The 20,396-nt window shown below is 52.8% G+C and overlaps 1 protein-coding gene across 12 annotated transcripts in view; it reads right to left on the reverse strand.

The window, feature by feature from the left end:
• The window catches only part of VIPR2 (vasoactive intestinal peptide receptor 2), a 111,290-nt gene that overhangs the window by 65,548 nt on the left and 25,346 nt on the right, over positions 1-20,396 (reverse strand). For 10 of the 12 annotated variants that reach the window (XR_012433238.1, XR_012433239.1, XM_074036655.1 and 7 more), the window contains exons 3-4: positions 13,402-13,509; positions 8,218-8,315 (exon numbers count right to left, since the gene is read on the reverse strand). Coding sequence is in view for 10 of the 12 variants with exons in the window: in XM_045388029.3 (XP_045243964.2) it covers positions 8,218-8,315; positions 13,402-13,509 (206 nt within the window). In the remaining 2 variants the exon portion in view is untranslated. Of the gene's footprint in view, positions 1-1,665; positions 5,336-5,450; positions 7,536-8,217; positions 8,316-13,401; positions 13,510-20,396 lie in introns of those variants that run through there. The other 2 variants (XM_074036656.1, XM_074036657.1) reach the window with 2 other exon arrangements.

Below are 20,396 nucleotides of genomic sequence, written 5' to 3' on the forward strand. Positions count from 1 at the left end.
TCTGAGTGACGGAAAGGGAGCAGGAAGCTGAAGGGTAGGATGGGGAGCAGGCTCACATCTGTGATGGGAAAGTCTGCTTTGACCTCTCAAGAAAAGGCTCAATTTTTAGGGAAATAATTTCCAAATCATTTAAGAGGCCCCAAGAGGAGAGATGCAGAGGAGAGGATGGTCTCTCACTGCAGCCCTGGTCTCATTCTCCACAGAGGAGGCTCCTCCCCTATGCTCCACCCCAGGGGATCCAGGGCCTCGCCTCTGCCATCTGGGACGAGAAACCTGTGGCTTCACTTCCAGACTCAGCAGAGGAAGAGGCCACGGGGTCTCCGATGAGCACGTGGAAACTCGCTCCTCCAATCTTGCTGTCTGAGGGACGGGGACATCGTTTAGACACAGGCCAGAGAGTGCCCAAGGCCCACGGAAAGTTGTACCCATGGCTGCTGCTGACATCAGCCACTAGCTAAGCTCAGGACTCAGGAGCCCTTGGAGCCCCTGACCCGTCAGCCAGGGCTGGCACTCAGGAGCCAGAGCTGGGGAGGCCCAGGCGTGGCCACGTGCACAGGCACCGCTCTCCCTGGGGGAGCAGCGGAGACATCCCTGGGTGGCGTCCTGTTCTTCCTCTGAATACGGGCTGGTTTCCCAGGGAAGAGTGTGCACTGCTGTTACCCCAAGTGAGCCTGCGGTGATAATTGCAGTGTGATTTCGCAGCTTCTTTGCAGGGTGGCATCCGGCTCTGGTGGTGAGATTTTAAAGAGGAAGATCCTGTGTGTACAGGGCTGTGAGGCAGACAGCCCGTAATCAATGCGACTCCGTGCCATGCCACGCACCTTATTTTAAGCCACGTGTTTCCTTTGTGGTGTGTCCGAGTTAGACGGAGAACTGATTTTCCTTTAAAATCCAAACATGACATTTCTGAAGTACAGAAACAGTCAGAGACATTTGGAGCTTTTTATCCCATTGGGACCTAGTTCATGCATAGAGTTTAGGATTTAAAAACGCAACTGACCTAGCAAGTGAGGGCCTTTGCTTTGCTACCAAATATTCATACTACTTTGCTTTAAAACATGTGCCTGGCAGATTTCCCGAACCTAGTCCCAAGGAGACATCAGACAGACCCCGGCAAAGCCGCTTCGTGGAATGAGAAGGCTGAGGTCTCTGAGGGTGTCACGGCCACAAAGACGGAGAGGGGCCGGGGAGCCACCACAACCACACACGGCGCGCTATCCCGGCCTGGGGTCTATGAAATCGGAGCCGAGGCAGCAAATCAGACGACAGCGTTAGTGAAAATGGACATTTCCTAAATTTGATGACACTACTGAAGTGACTTAAGAGACCAGCCCTGCTTTTAGGGGATTCCCTAACATTTAAGGGGCGAAAAGGCGTGTGTGTGCAGCCCACCCTCGAACGACTGTGTGCTACACACACCCAGTGTAAGGGCCGGGCAAATGCTCACAGCCGGTGACGGGGCTCGCAATCGGGGAACCTGGCCCTGTTCTTGCAACTAACTTCAAAACAGCTTTTAAGAATGATATGGCAGAGAGAAAGTGACAACTGAGTTTCCTCATTGTGCTGACAAAGTCTGGGCTTCAAAGGCAAAGCTCGTATAAATTTAAGTGATATTTTTAGTACTTAAAATTTGATTTTTGTAAATATAAAATCAATATATTCTTATTTTTGAAAAAGCAGAAAATAGAGCAAAAGGGAGAGGAGAGAACAAGAGAGAGAACAAGAGTGTTACCGGGAGCCCCAGACTCAAGGCCCTGCTGTTCTGCCTGCTCGGCCGCTATCCCGCCCACAGTGGTCTCCACAAGCCCCCTGCTCCCATACAGGTTCCAAATCACGTTGACATGACAGGTGGTGCCTGACAGGCAGTAGGTGAATCCCTTCAAAACTCTTCCTTCTCTCTTTGTTTTTCTTTTAAGTCTTTCACAGACCTCCCTAGAACCCTGAATTGTGGGTTTCCACACTTTCTTCAATTCAGTTGTTTCTTAGGACCATAAATGCTGAGTCCTGGAGGGGTCGGTGCAGTGTGTCCTGGAGGGGCCAGTGCGGTGTGTCCTGGAGGGGCCAGTGTGGTGTGCGGTGGACAATCTGGAGGCTCTGCTGAATCCTGGAGCATGTGCTGTGTGTCCTGGAGGGGTCAGTGCTGTGTGTCCTGGAGGGGCCAGTGTGGTGTGCGGTGGACAATCTGGAGGCTCCCTGGGGTCTCCGGGCAACAAGCGGCAGGGCGCGCACCTTCTCGGAACCAGCGGCCCCACCCCACCCACCTGTGGGGCCCAGGAGCCAGCTGCTGGGTGCCCAAGCTGAACATCTGCCAGCCACATACAGACCTCCCCTTAAGGGGAGCAGCAGGGAGGCTGGACCCTTCCCCAGAGCAGAATGCCAGGGGTCCTGTCCAAGGCTGCCCAAGCCCAGAGACAGCCCTCCTATCCATCGAGGCTGGGCGAGTTTCAACCCCTGCCTGGGGCCACACACTCTTTCATGCAGAGCCTGGTGTGCAGACCCTGCTGCCTTGGATGGTCTGTCCTGTGCCAGGCACGTACCTCCCCTCCTCCGGCATCGGCCAGCTCCACGCCCAGAAGCGCCTGGTGCACCGTGGTGGCCCTGGTGCTGGTGTTTCCTGCAGGTCCCCGTCCGGCACTGCACATCATCCCGGTGTGCTCCTCCGTCCTTCCACCTTCCTGACCACGTGGGCCTCTAATTCCTTCGCCTTCATCTCCCTCCCATTAGGAGAATCTTCCCTAGCGGATTCCTTTAGAACTTAAAGAACTTGGAGACCCAGTCGCCGTCCCTGGGCACCAGCATATCCGTGCATTTCCTTCTTAACCTCCTTCCCTGGTCCCGTATCTCCTTTGGCCCTGAAAAGACTCATCCATTTATTTGGAAAGTATTAAGCATCACATGCACAGATTAAAACTAAACAGCAGAAAAGTGCTCATAATCCTGTCTGGTTGTGCCAGGTGACTGGTGAATGATTTCTGCCTGTGGCCAGATTTCTGCCCTGGCCTGAGGTTAATCTCGTGGCCCCTGCAATAGCCACAGGTCCACCTCCCGTCCTGATCCACCTTGGGATGCTTCTGCAGTACTGTGTCCGTGGTCGAGTCCACCCTGTCTGTGGCTGCCTTGCTGTCCCCTTTCCCATCACTCGATGAGCCAGTGCCCTCGTGGCTGGCACCAGCTGGCCACCTGCTGGGCCTGAGGACCGTGAGGGGAGGCTTCCTTCGGAAACGCTGCTGCTCTCAGAGGTGGTTTGGGGCAGGCTGCTCTGGGGGTCTCTGCCAGGCCCCTCCTGGCACCGTGGGAGGCTGGTGTGTCCTTGCAGGGCTGCAGGAGGGTTGGCGGGATGACCAGATGGGGCCTCCCACAAAGGCGTCCGCAGTGCCAGCTGCTGTGATCTTTGTCGCCAGGGATGGGAGCCCTGGGGAGTGAGGTGTGCCATCAGTGGGACGAGTCACCACGGGGGCCTGAGTGCTGGAGGAGGGCACAGGCTTATTTTTAGGGATGTGGCGTAACATGGAAGAAATGCATGCACTTGAAGCACGGGAAGGCCGAAATGCCAAACAGTTCTCGTGGCTAAATTTAGCAGACGTGCTCTTTATGTAGGAATGGAGTTAACAAGTATGTGACACAGAAGACTTACGGGAGCCGGCCACCTCGCGTGCCCACCATGGTGTGCTGCTGGGGCCGTTCCCGGGAGCACCGCGCTCCGCCCCGGCCGCCTCCACCACAGAAGCAACGGCAGGGGCTGTGAGTGCTCAGGGTCTTAGAGGTTCGACTGCGTTACCCCTGCCTGACCCTGACTCAAGGAGGGAGGCCCCCACTCCGTGCTCTTTCATCGGTGCCTGAGATGAAATCCAAATCACCAAGAATTCCCATTCCCTTTGGGCTTTTGACACAAAGTGTGCTTTTCAGTGCCTTGTTTCAAGAAACACAGGCTTGAAGAGGCACCTTTCAGAAGCTGAGCAGCAATTCCAGCCCGTTGGGACGCACAGACCGAGATTTCTGGGTCTGATCCCAGGAGTGGGACAGGGCGGGCACAGGGCTTTGTGCAACATCACTCAGCCATCGGTGAGTGACAGCTGGGCGGATTCTCAGGCCTGGAATGATGAGGCCAAGGCTTCTGGCCTCTCGTGTAAGGATTCCAGGCTCTGACTCTGACTGGCATCAGCTGGGAATGTGCTGGAAAGGCAGGGTCTCAGGCCCCACCCAGACCCACTGGGCCAGAGCCCATACCACGATGAGTCCCAGGAGCTCCTCAGTGGCCTCTTGGAAGCCTGAGCCCCACCGGGGTGAGTGGAATCCCCAGCCTCACACCAGCCCTGCTGGCCGCTGCCACTCCCATCTTCTGCCTGAGCCGTTTTCTGTTTTCCACACAATGGGAACCCCAGCCCCCAACCCATCAGCACAGAAGGGATGTGATGGGATGAAGGGCAGGGCAGGGTAGGGCGGTTGGGCCCCAGCACACGGCTTGGGGGAGCCTCCCACGTTTGGTGATCCCGAGCCCTCAGTCTGCTGGGAGAACTGTGGCTTACAGGGAAGTGTGGGTGGGAAAGGGGAGAGGAACAGTAGTGGAGGGCAAGGGCTGAGGCCGTTGCTCCTTGATACACCATGGGATGAAACCCTTTACTCAGTGAAGACCTGACTCCCTTAGGCCTGAAAGCTGGTCTTGGCAGGAGGAGGACACAGACGGGAAGACCTCGGATATGGAGACTGATCCCTGGCTGGCGAACCTGCTTCAGGATCTGACTGTAGCAGGTGAGACTCCAAATAAAGGCCCAGACCACAGCCAAGGCCCATACAGCCCAGCAGGCTCTGGGTCCGGATGAGATGCAGCTGCTCAGCAGTGCCCAGGGCTGCCCCAGAGCCCTCTGGTCCCCAGAGCCCTTCTCCTCCCAGGGGCTCCCCCACCCACATCTCTGCTGATTCCCTCACACATGTAGACAAGTCTGTGGCTTCTGTGGAGGCTAATTTTTTTTCTCAAATTTAATTAATTTTGAAAACAATGAACAATAATGATTGCACACACAACACCCAGGGCAGACTTTGGCCCTGTGCAAGCAGGAAACACAACTAAAAATGTGAATCTGGGAAGCAAGTGGGCACTGATGGGACGAAGCATGAGCTCTGGGCAGGAGAAACTCTGTTCAGTTCCGCTCCCAGGCAGTCCTGTGCTCGCCGGAGGGCAGGGCCGGCCCAGGGCCGTGCGTGTCCGCCCCGCGCCTGCCTGGGGCCTGTTCTGGCGCTTGCAGCCTCCAGAACGCCCTGCGCTATGTGCCGTCGCCTCATCTTGGAAACGAGTCCCTAAACCAACCAAGTATTCAAAGTATTCAAAGACCAGAAACTGCAACAGGAAGAAAAATTATTCATTTTGGTTTTGTGCCATCCTTTTCCTTGCTTTCTCACTTTAAAATATTTTGACTTTCTAATCCCTTAGCAGTGAATATGTACTTATAATATTTGCAGAATCTCTGAAATGTTTAATTAAGAAGAAAAATAGTCCTTCAGACTAAACAGCAAAGCATCAGGGGATCACAGAGTAACTGTGCTCACGCAGGCAGGGTTTAATTACAGGCCTTGATGAAGGACCAATGGACCCAGAAGAGCCTGCCACGTGTCCCTGGGATGCCTCCCAGGGTGTGGCCGGGGGAGACGGGAGATAAGAAGCTTGGGCATGACTCTGCGAGCTGACATTGCCACGCAGGCGGTGGCTGTCACTGCCTCCCAGATCCACGTCACTCTCTATGACCCAGGGGCTCGGAACAGAGGTTCCCAGGGAATGCTTATTCATGGAGTGAATAAAGGAAGGAGAGAATGAACAAAGGAGCATCAGGCCCAGGCCTCCTGACGGAGCCTGCACATGTGGGGCTCTGGGTGATGCTGCTGGGGGTCTTGGTCTCTGCTCTTCACCAGCACCTCTGTCCTAATGTCTCCCAGGCACGGCTGCCGGCCAGGTGCAGACAAAGACGAAGACTCAGAGGTGATGCCTCTAACACACCGGGGATCCCACCTGGACCTTGAAATCCCCCCCAGGCTACAGAAGCCCCCGAGACCCCTGGCTGCTCCCTTTCCTATGGAAGCCTGGGGCAGACGGTGTTGTCACTGCTGTGATTTCACACACCGGAGCCAGCTGTCAGCCACGGTGTGCGACGACAGAGGCCTCAACGTTCCCCCTCTCCCTGGCTGAGCTGGGTGTAGCCATGCGCCCCAGGACCTTCCTGAGGGCCTTCCTCAAGGGCTCACAGCCATGTGCACTGGAGCTGGGCCCCCAACACTCAACTCAGTCTTCTCTCAACTCCACTGGAAGCCATGGCCGACAGCGCATCTTAGACGGGCCCACAGGTCAATGCAGTCCCCAGCCGGGTGGCTCCTGCAGGTGCCTTCAACCCACTCAGGGAGGGCGGTGGGGCCGGGTGCTGTCCTGACCAGATGGCAACAAGCAGACTGCCTGGGAATCAGACTGACCGGGGCCTGGCTGTGGCTGCTCACCAGTGGGGAGCACACCTCACCACTCCCCTAAGCCTCAGCTTCTCCATCCATGCAGTGAGTTGTTTTCAAGCCTAACTGAAGTAACACAGACAGTGGGCTCACGGTAACACCCGCCAACATCAGCCGCCACCACCTTATCCACTGGTCACGCGATGTGGTTTGCCTGTGTCCCCACCCACATCTCATCTTGAATTGTAGCTCCCATGATTCCGACGTGTTGTGGGAGGGACTCAGTGGGAGGGAACTGAATGATGGGGGCGGCTCCCCCAGACTGTTCTTGTGGACGCGAATGGGTCTCACGAGGTCTGATGGTTTGATGAGGGGTTTCCCCTTTCGCTTGACTCTCATTCTGTCTTCTGCCTGCTGCCATGATTGTGAGGCCCCCTCAGCCACACGGAACTGTGAGTCCATCAAAGCTCTGTTTCTTATAAATTACCCAGTCTCAGGTACATCTTTACCAGCAGAGTGAAAATGAACTAATATACCAGGGTCAGGAGTTTTATCTTCCAGTTGTTGGGATATTGGTCACTGCATAAGATACTTCCTTTCCTAGGGTTTAATAATTTGGTGGAGAGAGAACTGGCTTAGAGTTGTGAATCTTAGAGAAGTGAGCAGAGGAAGCCTCTGGGAGAAAGTTGGGCTCATTCTCCCAAGAGGCAGCCAGGCAGCATTGCCACCATCCCCTGGGGACCCCGAGGGCAGAAGCCACACCTCCAGGAGGGGCAGGTGGAGCACGGTCAGGGCAGGAGGCGATTGGCCCACGAGCTGATGGTTTCGCCGGGAATTCTGTGGGCTTGCAGGAGAAAGTTTGCATGTGGGGAGTGCGACCCTTCCCAGGGCTCCTTAGAGCAGCCTCCAGTGCATCCCCTGCCCCCTGCCTCGCCTGTGCAGGGAGCACCCTCTGCACACACCTCTGGCTGCGGGTTGGTAGGGCACCGGGCACCCACATGGTGCTGCCAGGGCTGCGGGGAAGGACGGAGGTCTGTCTGCTGATAAACCACAGGCCGATGTTGTGGAGAGTGAGCCCTCGGGAGGAGCAGCCGCCTGAGGCAGAGCTGGGGAAGCTGGCACAGATGGAGCAGAGCTTAAGGCCACGCATCCCACACTTGGGAGAAACATCCTCATTACTGAAACATCACAGCCCTGCAGTGGACATAACACCCGAGAGCCCCAGGTCACTGCAGCAAGTTTGTGCAGCCCGGATGGGGGGTCCCCAACTCACCCTGGGACCCCTGCTCCCAGACGCCTCCTGGACGAGGACAAGCCAGGTCTCTTAGCTTGAAAAGACACCCTAATTGTGGTCACATCTCCTGCTGCAGGCTCAGGGCTCAGGAAACCATGGCACTGGCTTCTCAATGCCCAGAATGTGGCAAAATCTTAAATGGGACAAGAAATCCAAATGCGGAAAGGGTGTGCTCTCCAGGACCCATCTGAAAAGTTACTTTCGGGCAGGCGGGGCCACTCTTAGATCTTCCTCACCATCTCCCAGACATGCACACAGCAGGTCAGGAAAACCTGCCTTTCCCTGCCTGCAAAATGACGGAACAATCAAACAATCCCAAGTGCAGCAGCAGAATGGAAACAGGGACTCCGCTTAACTTGGAAAGCGGGAAGTAGCGTCGGTACTCAGAGGATTATTTAGGGGAAAAATCTACATAATTCTTGCAGGGCAGGAGGGGGCTGCTGGTGCAGGGTCAGGAAGCGGAACCCACCACGTGGCAGCCCGTGGGAGCCTACCTTGCTCTCGTCCTCCGGGTCGCTGTAGCCACAGGCATCGACGAAATCTGGGAACGTCTCCGACCATCCGTCACTCGTACAGTTTTTGCTTATGTTTCCTGGAAAGTGAAGTTCAGATATTTTATCTGCAAGTCCATGAAAACTGGCCTTAGAAGGGACCTTAGTCTGTGCTGAGCCCGTGCGCTCTGAAAATGCTTCCCATGCCCAGGGCTCAGCTAGGAGACAGGACTCCACTCAAAAAACCTTCCTTGGCCTCCCAGTCCACGTGACCTGGCCTGCAGGTCACCTCTCGGGGCTGGTGGGGCCTGAGATGAGAGTGAACGCGCTGTGTCGTAAGTCAGAATTACTACAACTGTAAATGTAGTTCTTCTGGGGCAGAACGAAAATTCTTAACAGACTCTTAGGTTCTGCCACCATAAGTGATATTTACAGCCAAGCCTTGGCCGTCCTGGAGCCGGTGCCTGGCCTGCTCCGTTCCTGACAGCACCCCCCCTCCTCCCGGCCAGGCCCTCACCACCGACCATGACCCAGCAGGGCAGGCTCCATCCAGTTCCTGACATCCCGTTCCTCCCTCCTCCCAGCCACGCCCTCACCACCAACGGTGACTGGGTGCTCGGCCTGCCCCAGTTCCTGACAGCACCCTCCCTCCTCCCAGCCAGGCCCTCACCACCGACGATGACTGGGTGCTAGGCCTGCCCCAGTTCCTGACAGCACCCTCCCTCCTCCCGGCCAGCACTCTTGCCACCAACAGTGACCAGGTGCCCGGCCTGCTCCGTTCCTGACAGCACCCTCCCTCCTCCCGGCCAGGCCCTCACTACCGACCATGAACCTGCAGGGCAGGCTCCATCCAGTTCCTGACATCCAGTTCCTCCCTCCTCCCGGCCAGGCCCTCACCACTGACAGTGACTGGGTGCCTGGCCTGCCCCAGTTCCTGACAGCACCTTCCCTCCTCCCAGCCAGGCCCTCACCACCAACCGTGACCCAGTAGGGCAGGCTCCATTTGGCCACTGGTGTTGGAAGAAAGGATGGCGGAATTACAGTTTAATTGTAGGAAATTAAGGCAATTGTGCCCTTACAATCTCATCGTTTGCTCCTAAGGAACTAAAATCGTATGTAAGTTCAGAAATTCAATGTTCCTTGTATTTGTGTGTCCTTAGCAGACGGCCACACAGAACAGTAGGTGATAGAGCTCTCAAAGGTGTCTGAGCTGTAAGAATAAAACCAGGCACTGAACGCCGTGCCAGCCTTGCCCCGAGCATGGCTGCATGGCGTCAGGATCACCCCCACAGCAGAGCCCAGGAAGCCAGACCCCTCCATGCACTCCTGCACCTGGCATGGCCAGAGTGGGGCCCCTGTCTCCCTGCCCGGGGGACTGGAAGGGTCTGGGGCTTTGGATTTAGCAAATATTTTCACTCCCATGACTTTTTAATTTCAAGACAACCTTGCAAGACAGACTTGGTGGGCACTACAGTTCCCATTTTACAGAAGGGAAAACAAGGCTTCGAAGACTCGGTTTCTGAGTGGGGTGCATGCGTTATTCTTGTCATGCAGTGGTGAGAAGCAGAGGGAGGGCTGGCTGGGCCAGGCCCTGGCTCTACTGGGGAGCAGTGGGGTAGGAGACTGGTCTCAGCGAGGCCACAGGGCTGGCCCTGCCCACTGGCACCCCGACATCATCACCAATCAGGGGCTCTGACTACAAGGCCCACGCCTCACACAGGGAGCCCCAGTAAGGTCTGGGGGCCGCTTAGCTGCAGAGACCCCATACACAGTACAGGCAAAACAGAGCCCTAAAAGGGGCGAGACTCCTAGAGACCTGGTCCCACCGCCCCATTGTGCAGACAAGGAGACAGGTCTACAAAGATAAATGATGTGCCCACCACAGACTCAGGAACAGCACTCTTAATAGTTATTATCATAATAGTAGTCATGTGGTAGTGGCTGCTCCGACTCACTGAGCCCTCAGGAACGCCAGGCTCTGTGTCTGCATCAACCCAGTTAATCTTGACAGCCACAGGAGGCGGCTCTCCAATTAATCTCAGAGATGAGACGGCCAAGGCTGAGGAAGAAGTGTCACTTGCCCAAAGTCACACTGGGGAGTGATGGGCCAAGCGCCACACCTGACAGCCTGGCTCTCACCTGAGCAGGGCACCTACAGGCCCCGATCCTGAGTCTGGAAGCCAGGACCTTGGTGGGAGCTGAGGCTGTCACTCATCTTCTGCGAGGTGTGGCCTTTTTTCCTTCCTACAGATCAGTGTTTACCAATCCAAAGAAGATACTTAAATAAAACTCCAAAAACTCAGTCAGTCAGTCATTCTGTGAAGTGCAGATTCCCTCACAGGTTTTTTATCCTTTCTGACTTCTCACTCCTGAGACACACGGGGCAAATGTGGAAGGAGAGGAAATGCCTGAGGTGGCAACCTGCAGAGATTGGGGGGGGGGGGCAGAGAGAGGCCAGGGAGGGGCAGAGAGAGGCCAGGGAGGTGCAGAGAGAGACCATCCAGGGGCAGAGAGGCCAGGGAGATGCAGAGAGAGGCCAGGGAGATGCAGAGAGGCCAGGGAGATGCAAAGAAAGGCTGTGGGGCACGGGGGCACGCTCTCGCCCACTTGCAAGATGACGAATACTTGAAGGCCTCCCTTAGGGCTTCAGTGCTCTCAGCGACTATTCCAAGCCCCATGAGGCTACATCATCCTCCACTGGGGGATGTGCTGATGCCCCTTTAAAGGCCCAGAACCACACCTGGCCCTACACCTGTGCTGGATGGGCGGCTGAGCTGCTGCCCTGGGTCTGGCTACAACAGTGCCATGCAGAATTGGCAGGTGGGCACCAGGAGCAACTGGAAACACAGAAAGTAAGTCAAGGGAGAGAGGCCAGCACACGGCCGTTGGAGCTGCCTCCTGGGTGCTGAGCATGGGGCTTGAACAGGAGCTGTCCACAGAAGGCTGTCCTCCCGGTGATGAGTCCTTGTGCCTCTCATCCCGGCTCCTGCTTCCTTTTTCCCCTCTATGCAGACAGCTGGCTCATTGCCTCCTGGAGGGGATGGGACAGGAAATGCCCGAAGCACCTGATCCTCACAGCTTTCCCCAAGCAGCAGCGGTAAAGTCCAGCCCGGGTGAGGAGAGCACCTGCATCCCGGGTCCCACTGCTGCAGGGCAGGGTTAGGACCTGCAGAAGGAGCTGCCCACTGCTTCTGGACACGGCCCAGGGTCCCGCCTGGCACAGAGATGTAGGGTGCCAGTGTGCTGGTCACTGTGACGATGAGCCGGGCACGCGTGATGATGCCCAGAGGCCACCTGCCTAGTGTAGGACAGACAGCCCCCAAACCTCCCACCTGCTGGAAGGATGAGAAATCAAAAGAGAAAACAACGCTTCGTTAGAATGGTGACTTATTTCTGGAACACCTGGGTTTGTGGGCGGAAATGATTCCGCGTGTGTTCTGTGACCCAGCTTTCCTTACAGGTCACGGGAGGAGCAGCCATCACATGTGTAGAGCGTTCTGTAGACCACAGAGCACCACGCAGATGCGAGCCTGACTTTCATTTCATTTCAAGACTCTCCAGTTATCCCTGCCGAATTTAGTCTCTGAAGCCTCAGCCCCTGTGGTACGATGCCAGGTGGTTTCACCCCAGTCCTGCTTGGCCCCCAGTCACATCCACATCTCTCTAAGTATTTGCAAAGGATGCCCATTGAATGCCCCAGGGATGAATTCCATGCGGACACTCCATGGGGACCATCCGTCCACAGTCTGTGCATGTCATCGCATAGCTCACGTTTTTCCAATGGGTTGAAAAAGTAGCAGCATATTTCCCCTGCATTTCAGACCATCTAGCTGCAACTACTCAGACTTGGGGAAACACCACAGGTTTCCTCACACTAGCAAGGTGGTGTCATGCTCCCCACTTGGGAAAAAGGTGGAATAAGCATTTCACCCAAAACCGACTGGGAGTTTTCACACTTCCAGGGGGCGCGGGATGCTTCCGGGCAGGGCCAGAGCCTCACTGGCCTGGGCGCCTGGTGCCCAGATGGCTTCTGTCTGGCAGACGCCGGACTGTGTTTTGGTGTTTGCCAGTGTGCAAACTACCAGGCTGCTGGGTGCTTTCTGGAAGCCTCAGAACCATGCCATCGACTAGGAAAAGCCAGAGTCCATGCCAATTCTCTCCAGCTCTCCAGAAGAATGGATGCAGCCCAAGCTGCTCGGTAGAAATGCTACTGATTGGAGGGAACAGTTCTTAAAGTCCAGGTTCTCTAAAGTGACTTCGGTTCTAACTCAGGAGTGGGTAATGATGCTAACGCAAGTACGGTCCCCACCTTCAGGCTGCTCTGCTGGCAACTCGGGGTGAGAAAGTCAAAATCTTCCTTTCGGAATCTCCTTCTCCTCTGTCCCAATCTCTTTTCCAATAATCTGCTTTCAAACACTACAGCATTATTACTTCCCAAAGTCCTTACCCTTTAACCTCTGTCTAAGGTAAAAGCAAATTCTCCATAGTATTTCAAAGTATTATGCTTTCTGTTTCCAGATGTTTCTTATGTTTTCTATTTTTCTGAACAGATTTCTTCACACTGTGAAAATCTGAATCACTCACAAAAACAAATAAACCCTTCTCTCAGGACTCGGCCAAGAGATATTTGCCGCACACGGAGCATGCCCTGGGTGCCGAGGAGGAGCCTGGAAGCCCAGAGAAACTGCGAATTCCAGGCAGCATCAAGCCAGTGAGGCGGCAGGGAGGTCGGGGGAATGGGTTCGGTAAACTAGGTGCGTCCCGGGGCCTCTGTCCTGAGCATGGAGGCTCTGGGTGCCACACTTGTCACTTCCCAGAAACTTCCAGAGCGTGCTCTCCGGGGTCCACAGGCCGACTCCGCAGGAGGAGGAGAGCCTCCTTTATGCCCCCCTTGTCTCCCCTCCCCTCTCATGCATGTTTCCCATGCTTTGGTTCCCATGTGGCTCCTGTCTAACCTGGTTCTTTCCCTGCAGTTGCCCTGCTCTCTGCGGTTTGGCTGAAGGCAGGTGATGCCCTTCTGCACCCTAAGACGGGCACTCACCCCAGTATGCCACAGCCGTTCCCTGACCCCCAGGGTGGGAGGAGATGCCTGAAGGAAAGTGATGTTCCTGCTTCTTGGATGGAAAACATGGACGCTCAGATGCAAACACCCTGGAGGAGCTCAGGAACTCAACCCACGGACAGTACCTGCTTTGCTGTAAAAATTGCTGAAGACTTTTGGGCAGGGCACCGTGACCGTCTCTCCCACGTTGGCAGGCCGCCAGCATGTGATGTTGTCCCAGACGCCACTGCAGGCTGGAAGGAGAGAAACAGAGTGAGGCGGGTGCAAGGTGAAAGAAGCGTCACAAATAGAAATGCCATTCATGAGATAACTGCCTCGCAAACTCCTTTTCTGTGAAACATGCTTGCACCAACACAATTATTGAGACTATAGTTAGCTTGTGGGTTCATCTCAATGAGCTTTGGAGGAATAACCATATGGTGGTAGAAAGCATTTGAGTAATTCAGTGTATACCATGTACCTTCTGAATTTTAAGAGAATCATTACTTACTTCTTGTGATCAGCATTTCCCAGTGTGACAAAGTGGGCACCACTGGGTGTTAGTGCAAGGGCCGGTCGGGGAGGGCGACGCCCGGGGAAAGTGTGCTTGTGCTTCTGTGGAATCTGACTTCAATGATTATTTGCAAATTGAAGTATTTGATAATATTTGGTTGATTTTTCACCGTCAAGATGCCTTATTAGCAACAAAATCTTAGGTTACCTGCATGGAGTTATCAAATAATTTGCATAATGCATAGCTTAAACCTTTTTAGACCTCTTATTTGGTCTTAATAGCCACCTGGTGAAGGTAAGACATCAAAATATTGCATTAATTATCTTCCAGATGAAAAGCAGTAAGGTTCAAATCATTTAATGACTTCTCAATGTCACACAACAGTGATGGAATCCATGTTTAAATCCAGTACTTTTTCCTACTTGTCCATGGTATTTACACTATATTTGAGACCTCTAAAATTTTATCTTATACTTAAACCTCAATATCAGAAAAGCAATGTGCTGGCCTCGGTAAAAACTAACAAACAAACAAACAAGCAAACGTCAGTTTTCCTTTCAGCGTATGCCACCCAGACCTGTGCAATAACTGTAGGAATACATCCATGGGGAACACACGGCTTTGGTGTGAACACAGGAGTGTTTTACTTTCAAGAATACAGAAATGTCTCTGAAAAGTTGGCCATGAGCTAAGTTTTGCAGATGAAAATAGTTTCTAAATACTTTCAATAAAAGTGAAAATATATTTATTATAAAATAAAATTACATACCAATACTTGAGTAAGTACATAAATTCATATTACATTAATGTTAACATATTTAAAGAAAATGTTGATTTTCTTTTAAAATGTTCAAAACAAGTGATCAAATACAAATGCATCACTAGAAACTCCAGATGTGCCTCAGGCCCACCAGGTATGAGCGCCCGTGTAAGGCTGCTTAGAGTCTACGTAGTAGAGTTATTTAAGTGCTAAGTTCATAAACCAAGCACCTCTAACTCTGGTGTGTAGGGCAGGTGGTGGAGAGGTGTCAGGATGGGGTTCCTAGCCAAGAGTGAACAAGGTGGAGAGGAAAATGAAGATGTCTAGGCCTCTAAGTGAAGACTCTGCATGTGATCAGCCAAGTTCTGTCCATCTCCTATAAAACAGCAAGCTCTGGCAGTTTTGTGGCTGGTTATTTTGAAGGTTCAGCTTTTTACCACAAAATGACAAATTTCTGCCTCGATGATAGTAATGGCTGGGTGCAGTGGCTCACGCCTGTAATCCCAGCACGTTGGGAGGCCGAGGTTGGTGGATCATTTGAGGTCAGGAGTGCGAGACCAGCCTGGCCAACATGGTGAAACCCTGTCTCTACTGAAAATACAAAAATTAGCTGGTTGTGGTGGTACATGCCTGTAATCCCAGCTACTCGGGAGGCTAAGGGAAGAGAATTGTTTGAACCCAGTAGGCAGAGGTCGCAGCGAGCCGAGATTGCACCATTGCACTCCAGCTTGGGTGACAAAGCAAAACTCAGTCACACAAAAACAAAGTAATAATTATATGATATTGCTATTTTAAAACAATGGGCTGGGTGTGGTGACTCATGTTTGTAATCTCAACACTTTGGCAGGCTGAGGCAGGATGATCCCTTGAGCCCAAGACTTCAAGACCAGCGTGGGCAACATAGTGAGACCCCATCTCTACAGAAAATATTTAAAAATTCGCTGGAGGTAACAGAGCATGCCTATAGTCCCAGCTACTTGGGAGGCTGAAGTGGGAGGATCACTTGAGCCTGAGAGGTCGAGGTTGCAGTGAGTAAAGATCATGCCACTACACTCCAGCCCAAGTGACAGAGCAAGACCTTGCTTCAATAAATACACAATAAATAAGATAATATATAATAAGATAACTAATACATAATATAAATTATAATGCAATAATTATATATTGTATAATACTAATTGCTGCTTTAAATTGCAACAGAGATACTAAATTCATACCACATCAAACTGTCTTTGCATTACAGTAGGATTTGATTCAAATGTCTAGAGCTTGTCATCTGATCCCTTCAATGTCTAGGTAAAGCCTTTCGTTCATTTGTTCCTTTATTGAACCGCACGTGAGGGAACAGAGCTAGAAGCTGTCAGGATGTGAGGACGTGGACTGGAGGGTGTCAGGACCCCGAGGCTGAGCTAGCAGCCGGAAGTGCAGCCGGAAGTGCAGCGGGAAGCGCAGCCACAGTGCGGGGGCGCACGCGTGGCACAGGCTGCAACCTCCCGGCAACCGCCGCCAGGAGGGAATGTAGGAGTTTCCCCCTCAGCTTCTCAACCTCACGGAAAGGACACCCAAAAATTTGAAAGGGCAGCACCAAGAGATGTCCCTACGGCCTTCCAGACAGAAGCAACTGTGTTAAACAGCCAGGCAGAGCACGGGGAGATGCGAGAGAGAGGCCATCGGTGTCCCCCGCACTGGCACGGGCGGAGGACGCTGCAGGGAACCGCGTCCAGGTGGAGTCCCGGGCTCTGAGACTGCAGCCTCCTGGAGGCTGGGCCACGCACCTACCTGGGACCGGCCGGGCCGAGAACCCCGACTGTGAGGAGGAGGCTCATGGGGCCTACCTGGGACCGGCCCGGCCGAGAACCCCGACTGTGAGGAGGAGGCTCATGGGGCCTACCTGGGACTGGACCCGGCCGAGAGCCCTGACTGTGAGGAGGAGGCTCACAGCGCCTGCCTGGGACTGGCTCTGTCTGTGAGGAGGCGGCTCAAGGGACCTACCTGGGACCGGATCTCGACTGTGAGGAGGAGACTCACGGCACCTTCCTGGAGCCAGATCCCCGCCCGAGGACCCCGACTGTGTGAGCAGGCGGCTTACAGTGCCTGCCTGGGGCCAGACCCCAGCCCGAGGATCCCATCTGGGCAAGGAGGGGGACTCCAGAGGGAGTGGCTCTAGGAGACAAAAATGGAACCCTGAGACCACCTCATGAGTGCAGTGTCTTGAGAGTGTTTTGCTGTTGCTGTTCTGGCCCGAGGTTTGATGCCTAATTATTTACAGGTAGGTGAAAAACCCAGCAACAGAAAAACGAGGAAAAGCATAAAGTTCTGAAGAAAGGAAATGCGGAATATTATGTGGCTCAACTGTGATGGCAATAATGTACACCAGCAATGTGAGGTGAGTCCATCAGGAGGCCGGCGGGATGATAAATTATGCTTGGGTGATGAGAACGGCACAGGAGAGAGAGATCTTTATTCTTGTTAGAAATCTAATGGACACTGACGTAAATTGGGAGGAAGAAAGAAAAGAAACAGGAGCGTAAGTATGTTGTTTAGAAATAAAATAAATACCAGAGAAGAGATGAAAGAGATGCTGCCATAGGGCTGAGAACTGGGGATGAGGGGCTGAGGAGGGGTCAGAGACTATTATCTTTATTCAGCCTTGTAGTATCATTTGCCTTTTACAACTTTACAAATGCCCTGTTTGTTGAAAACTAGCATTTAAAGTGTATCATAATATTAAGATACCCATTTTTAAACGTTTACATTTTTAAGAAACATTGTGCTGGCCAAAGCAAAATAGCGCGTGAACAGGCCATCAGTTCAGTGTCGGACATAAGTGATTCAAATTCAGCACAGCGAATTTGGGAGAGGCAGCGAAAATTCGGGAGAGGCAACAAGTCCTTCTGTAGGAGTGTGCGCGGAGTCACAGGATGGCATGGGAGGAGAAGGGGAGGCAGGCAGGGGCCACCCCCGAGAGAAGCACAGCTACGTGGAGACGCCTGTTCGTTTGGAAAGCAGTGGGCAGCCGAGATTTCATGAAACAAAGAATTTGCGATGAAGGTAGTGAGAAACAAACAAAAGTGCTCAGATAAGGCAGTCAGGGAAATGGGACTTGTTAAGCTCTGGTGGCAACCTAGGTTTTCGAGATGGTGATCATAAAATCAAAGGTCGCTCTGAAAAGTGGAAAATGTTTGTATCAATAGACTCTGAAAAGTTACTTGGTGAAATTCAGTGACCATTTCTAACTTATTTAAAGCCCTAAATAAAAGAGTAAAATAATGAGACTCCCTTAACATCACAGAGAATATTTGTTAAAAATAGCAAGCCCTAAGCCAGGCACCGTGGTAAGTGCCTGCAGTCCCAGCCACCCAGGAGGCTGAGGCAGGAGGATCGCTTGAGCCCAGGAGCTTGAGTTCAGCCTGGGTGACTGAGTGAGGCCCTGTCTCAAAGAAAAGAAAAGAGGAAAGAAAAAAAAAAAAGAGAGAGGGTGAGAGAAAGAGAAAGGAAGAAGAAGGGAGGGAAGGGGAGGGAAGAAGAAAGAGAAAGAAAGAAAGAGCAAATATTAGACATGTTTAAACACAATTGTACAACTGAGGAGCCAGGTTGGGTACTTGCAGTCCATTATTCAACAGTGTGTTGTAAGTTTCAGCTAAAACAGCAGATAAAAGAAAATGAACTAAGAGGTACAAACTGGTAAAAAAGTAGAGAAAAAACTCTAGAACTGTACTTTCTGTATGGTAACCACTAGTCTCACATGGCCATTTAAATGAAAGCTAATTAAAATGAGATGCAGTTAAAGGTTTGGTTCCTCAGTTGCACCCTCCACATTTGAATGTTCCACAGCGGAACATGGCTAGTAGCCATCACACCGGCATTTCCACTACCATGGGAAATTCTACTCGACAGCACTGTCTAGGGTCAGTTAGACAAATGCAACACAAACCCAGCAAACCTGTCTCACAAATCAGGAAGCAAAGAGAGAGAGAAAAGAGCAATGAAACCCTTTGGCTCGCACACCAAGGCAGAAGCTCAGAGGAGCCGCTTCTCTGGGTCATTGGTCTTCAGCTAAAATGTCCCACATAAATAATCCAAAACACTTATGAATCAATATAAATGATAAAGTTGTTTCACTTATCACCCCAATTTTCGTCTTTCAAAACTTGGCAGAGGGGTAGAGAAGGAGCCTCCTCTGATCTCAGCAGCCTCTCACCTGAAGTGATGACCAGGGCCTCGCGGGCAAGCCTGGCTGAAACAGGACTGCAGTCTGTCTGCTTTGGGCATCTCACCTTAATTAAAACACAGCAAAGTGTCACCACTAGTGCTTAGAATGCGTCACCAAAGCCCCTGAGCTCAGGCTTGCTGGCTGGGTCGCCCCTTTGCCTTTTCAGATCGTGCCCCTGACGTGCTGCCTGCAACCTCCAAGGTCAGGGTGCTGGGACTGGAGGAACTCAGGCTGGCAAAGCTGGTGTCCGAACTGCCCCACACCCTATAGCTGCCCTTCTCACCTCCGATTCTGCTGCTGCTTCCAGTCTTTCCTGAGCACACAAGTCAGCTTCCTGGGGCCACGTGCTTCCTTTCATATACCAGCTTAGGCTGCGTTTAGCTAAGTAATCAGGCAGCAGGTGTGAGGCATCAATTCGTTTGTAAACAGCAAGATCTCCCAGGGCTGCTGTGAGCTCCTCCCATCCCATGCACACCAGCTCCACCCACTGGAGATGGGGTCTTGTCCCTACCCTGCTGTGTGGCCCCATGACCTGTGCTGACCACTCGGACTGACAGGCTCTGCTCCCTTCTGGAAGGTGGTCATCATGGAAGGGTCGGAGCCGTTGGTGGGAGCCCCAGTTGGAGAGGCTGCAGGGAGAAGGGAGGCTTAGGCACCTGCTGAATGTAGGGAAGGAACAGCTTGGGTGACGTGGGCAGAACCTTCTGGGCCAACCTCAGAGCCTTGGGAGGAGCCAACTACTAATTTTGAAGCCAAGTTTCAGGAGATTTGTGCCATAGCCACACGTAACCGGGAGCAAATCTTCCTGGGAAGTACACAGCTGGTGGAGTAGAGTCACATGGGCCCTCCAGAGGGCCCCGCAGTGGGTTGGCACCAGCATGGTCAGTGCCCGCATGGTCAATGCGTTCAGGGAAGCAAGTGGGCCGAGTGGGCAGTGACCGATGGTCAGTCACAGGGGCCGGTCAGGGGGCTGGAAGCTTTCAGGCCATGAATGACTTCTCGATGTCGACTGGCAGTGGTGGCTTCCTAACTTTTTGCTTGAAAATCAGCTTAGTCTCCTAAAAAAGACATTGTAGACTGAGTGGTTCCGAAAAACTGACCCTGCGACGGTGCAGCCTTCTGACTTTTCTGAGGCTTCACAGCATCTTCAACGAAATACACCGGGTTTGGGAAAGGCTGCTGCAAGAACAGGTTCTTACCAGTATGCTGGGAATTCCTCCAGGTGGAATTCTGAGGGACACAGCAGTAACTCAGTTATGTGACACTTTCCAGCCAAAGGGGAGAGTGCACCCAGTGGGGAGGAACCTACAGGAACCTGCAGTCCTGTCATATCAAAGACGCTGCCTTCTCTGCAGAGACTCCCTAGGAAGTCCTGGCTCTTACAGATGACGTTACAGGTGTTACTTTGAGTTCTGGATTTGGATTTATTTTCTCATTATTTCAATTTCAATGACAGAAACATCAATTAAATTTCAAGGGACTCTCACGACATGCTCCCCCTTATCTAGGAAATGACTTTTACATATATTCCATTTTGTCCTCCCAGCAACTCCCTGAAGAAGGCGAGAGCCCCAGTGTGATTGTCCCCTTTGTATGGCCTGTGAACAGACAGGATAACAGTGAGCACATCACACATGGTGCCGCACCACGCAAA

This window comes from Macaca fascicularis, chromosome 3 (assembly GCF_037993035.2).
Source record: "Macaca fascicularis isolate 582-1 chromosome 3, T2T-MFA8v1.1".
Taxonomy (NCBI): Eukaryota; Metazoa; Chordata; class Mammalia; order Primates; family Cercopithecidae; genus Macaca; species Macaca fascicularis.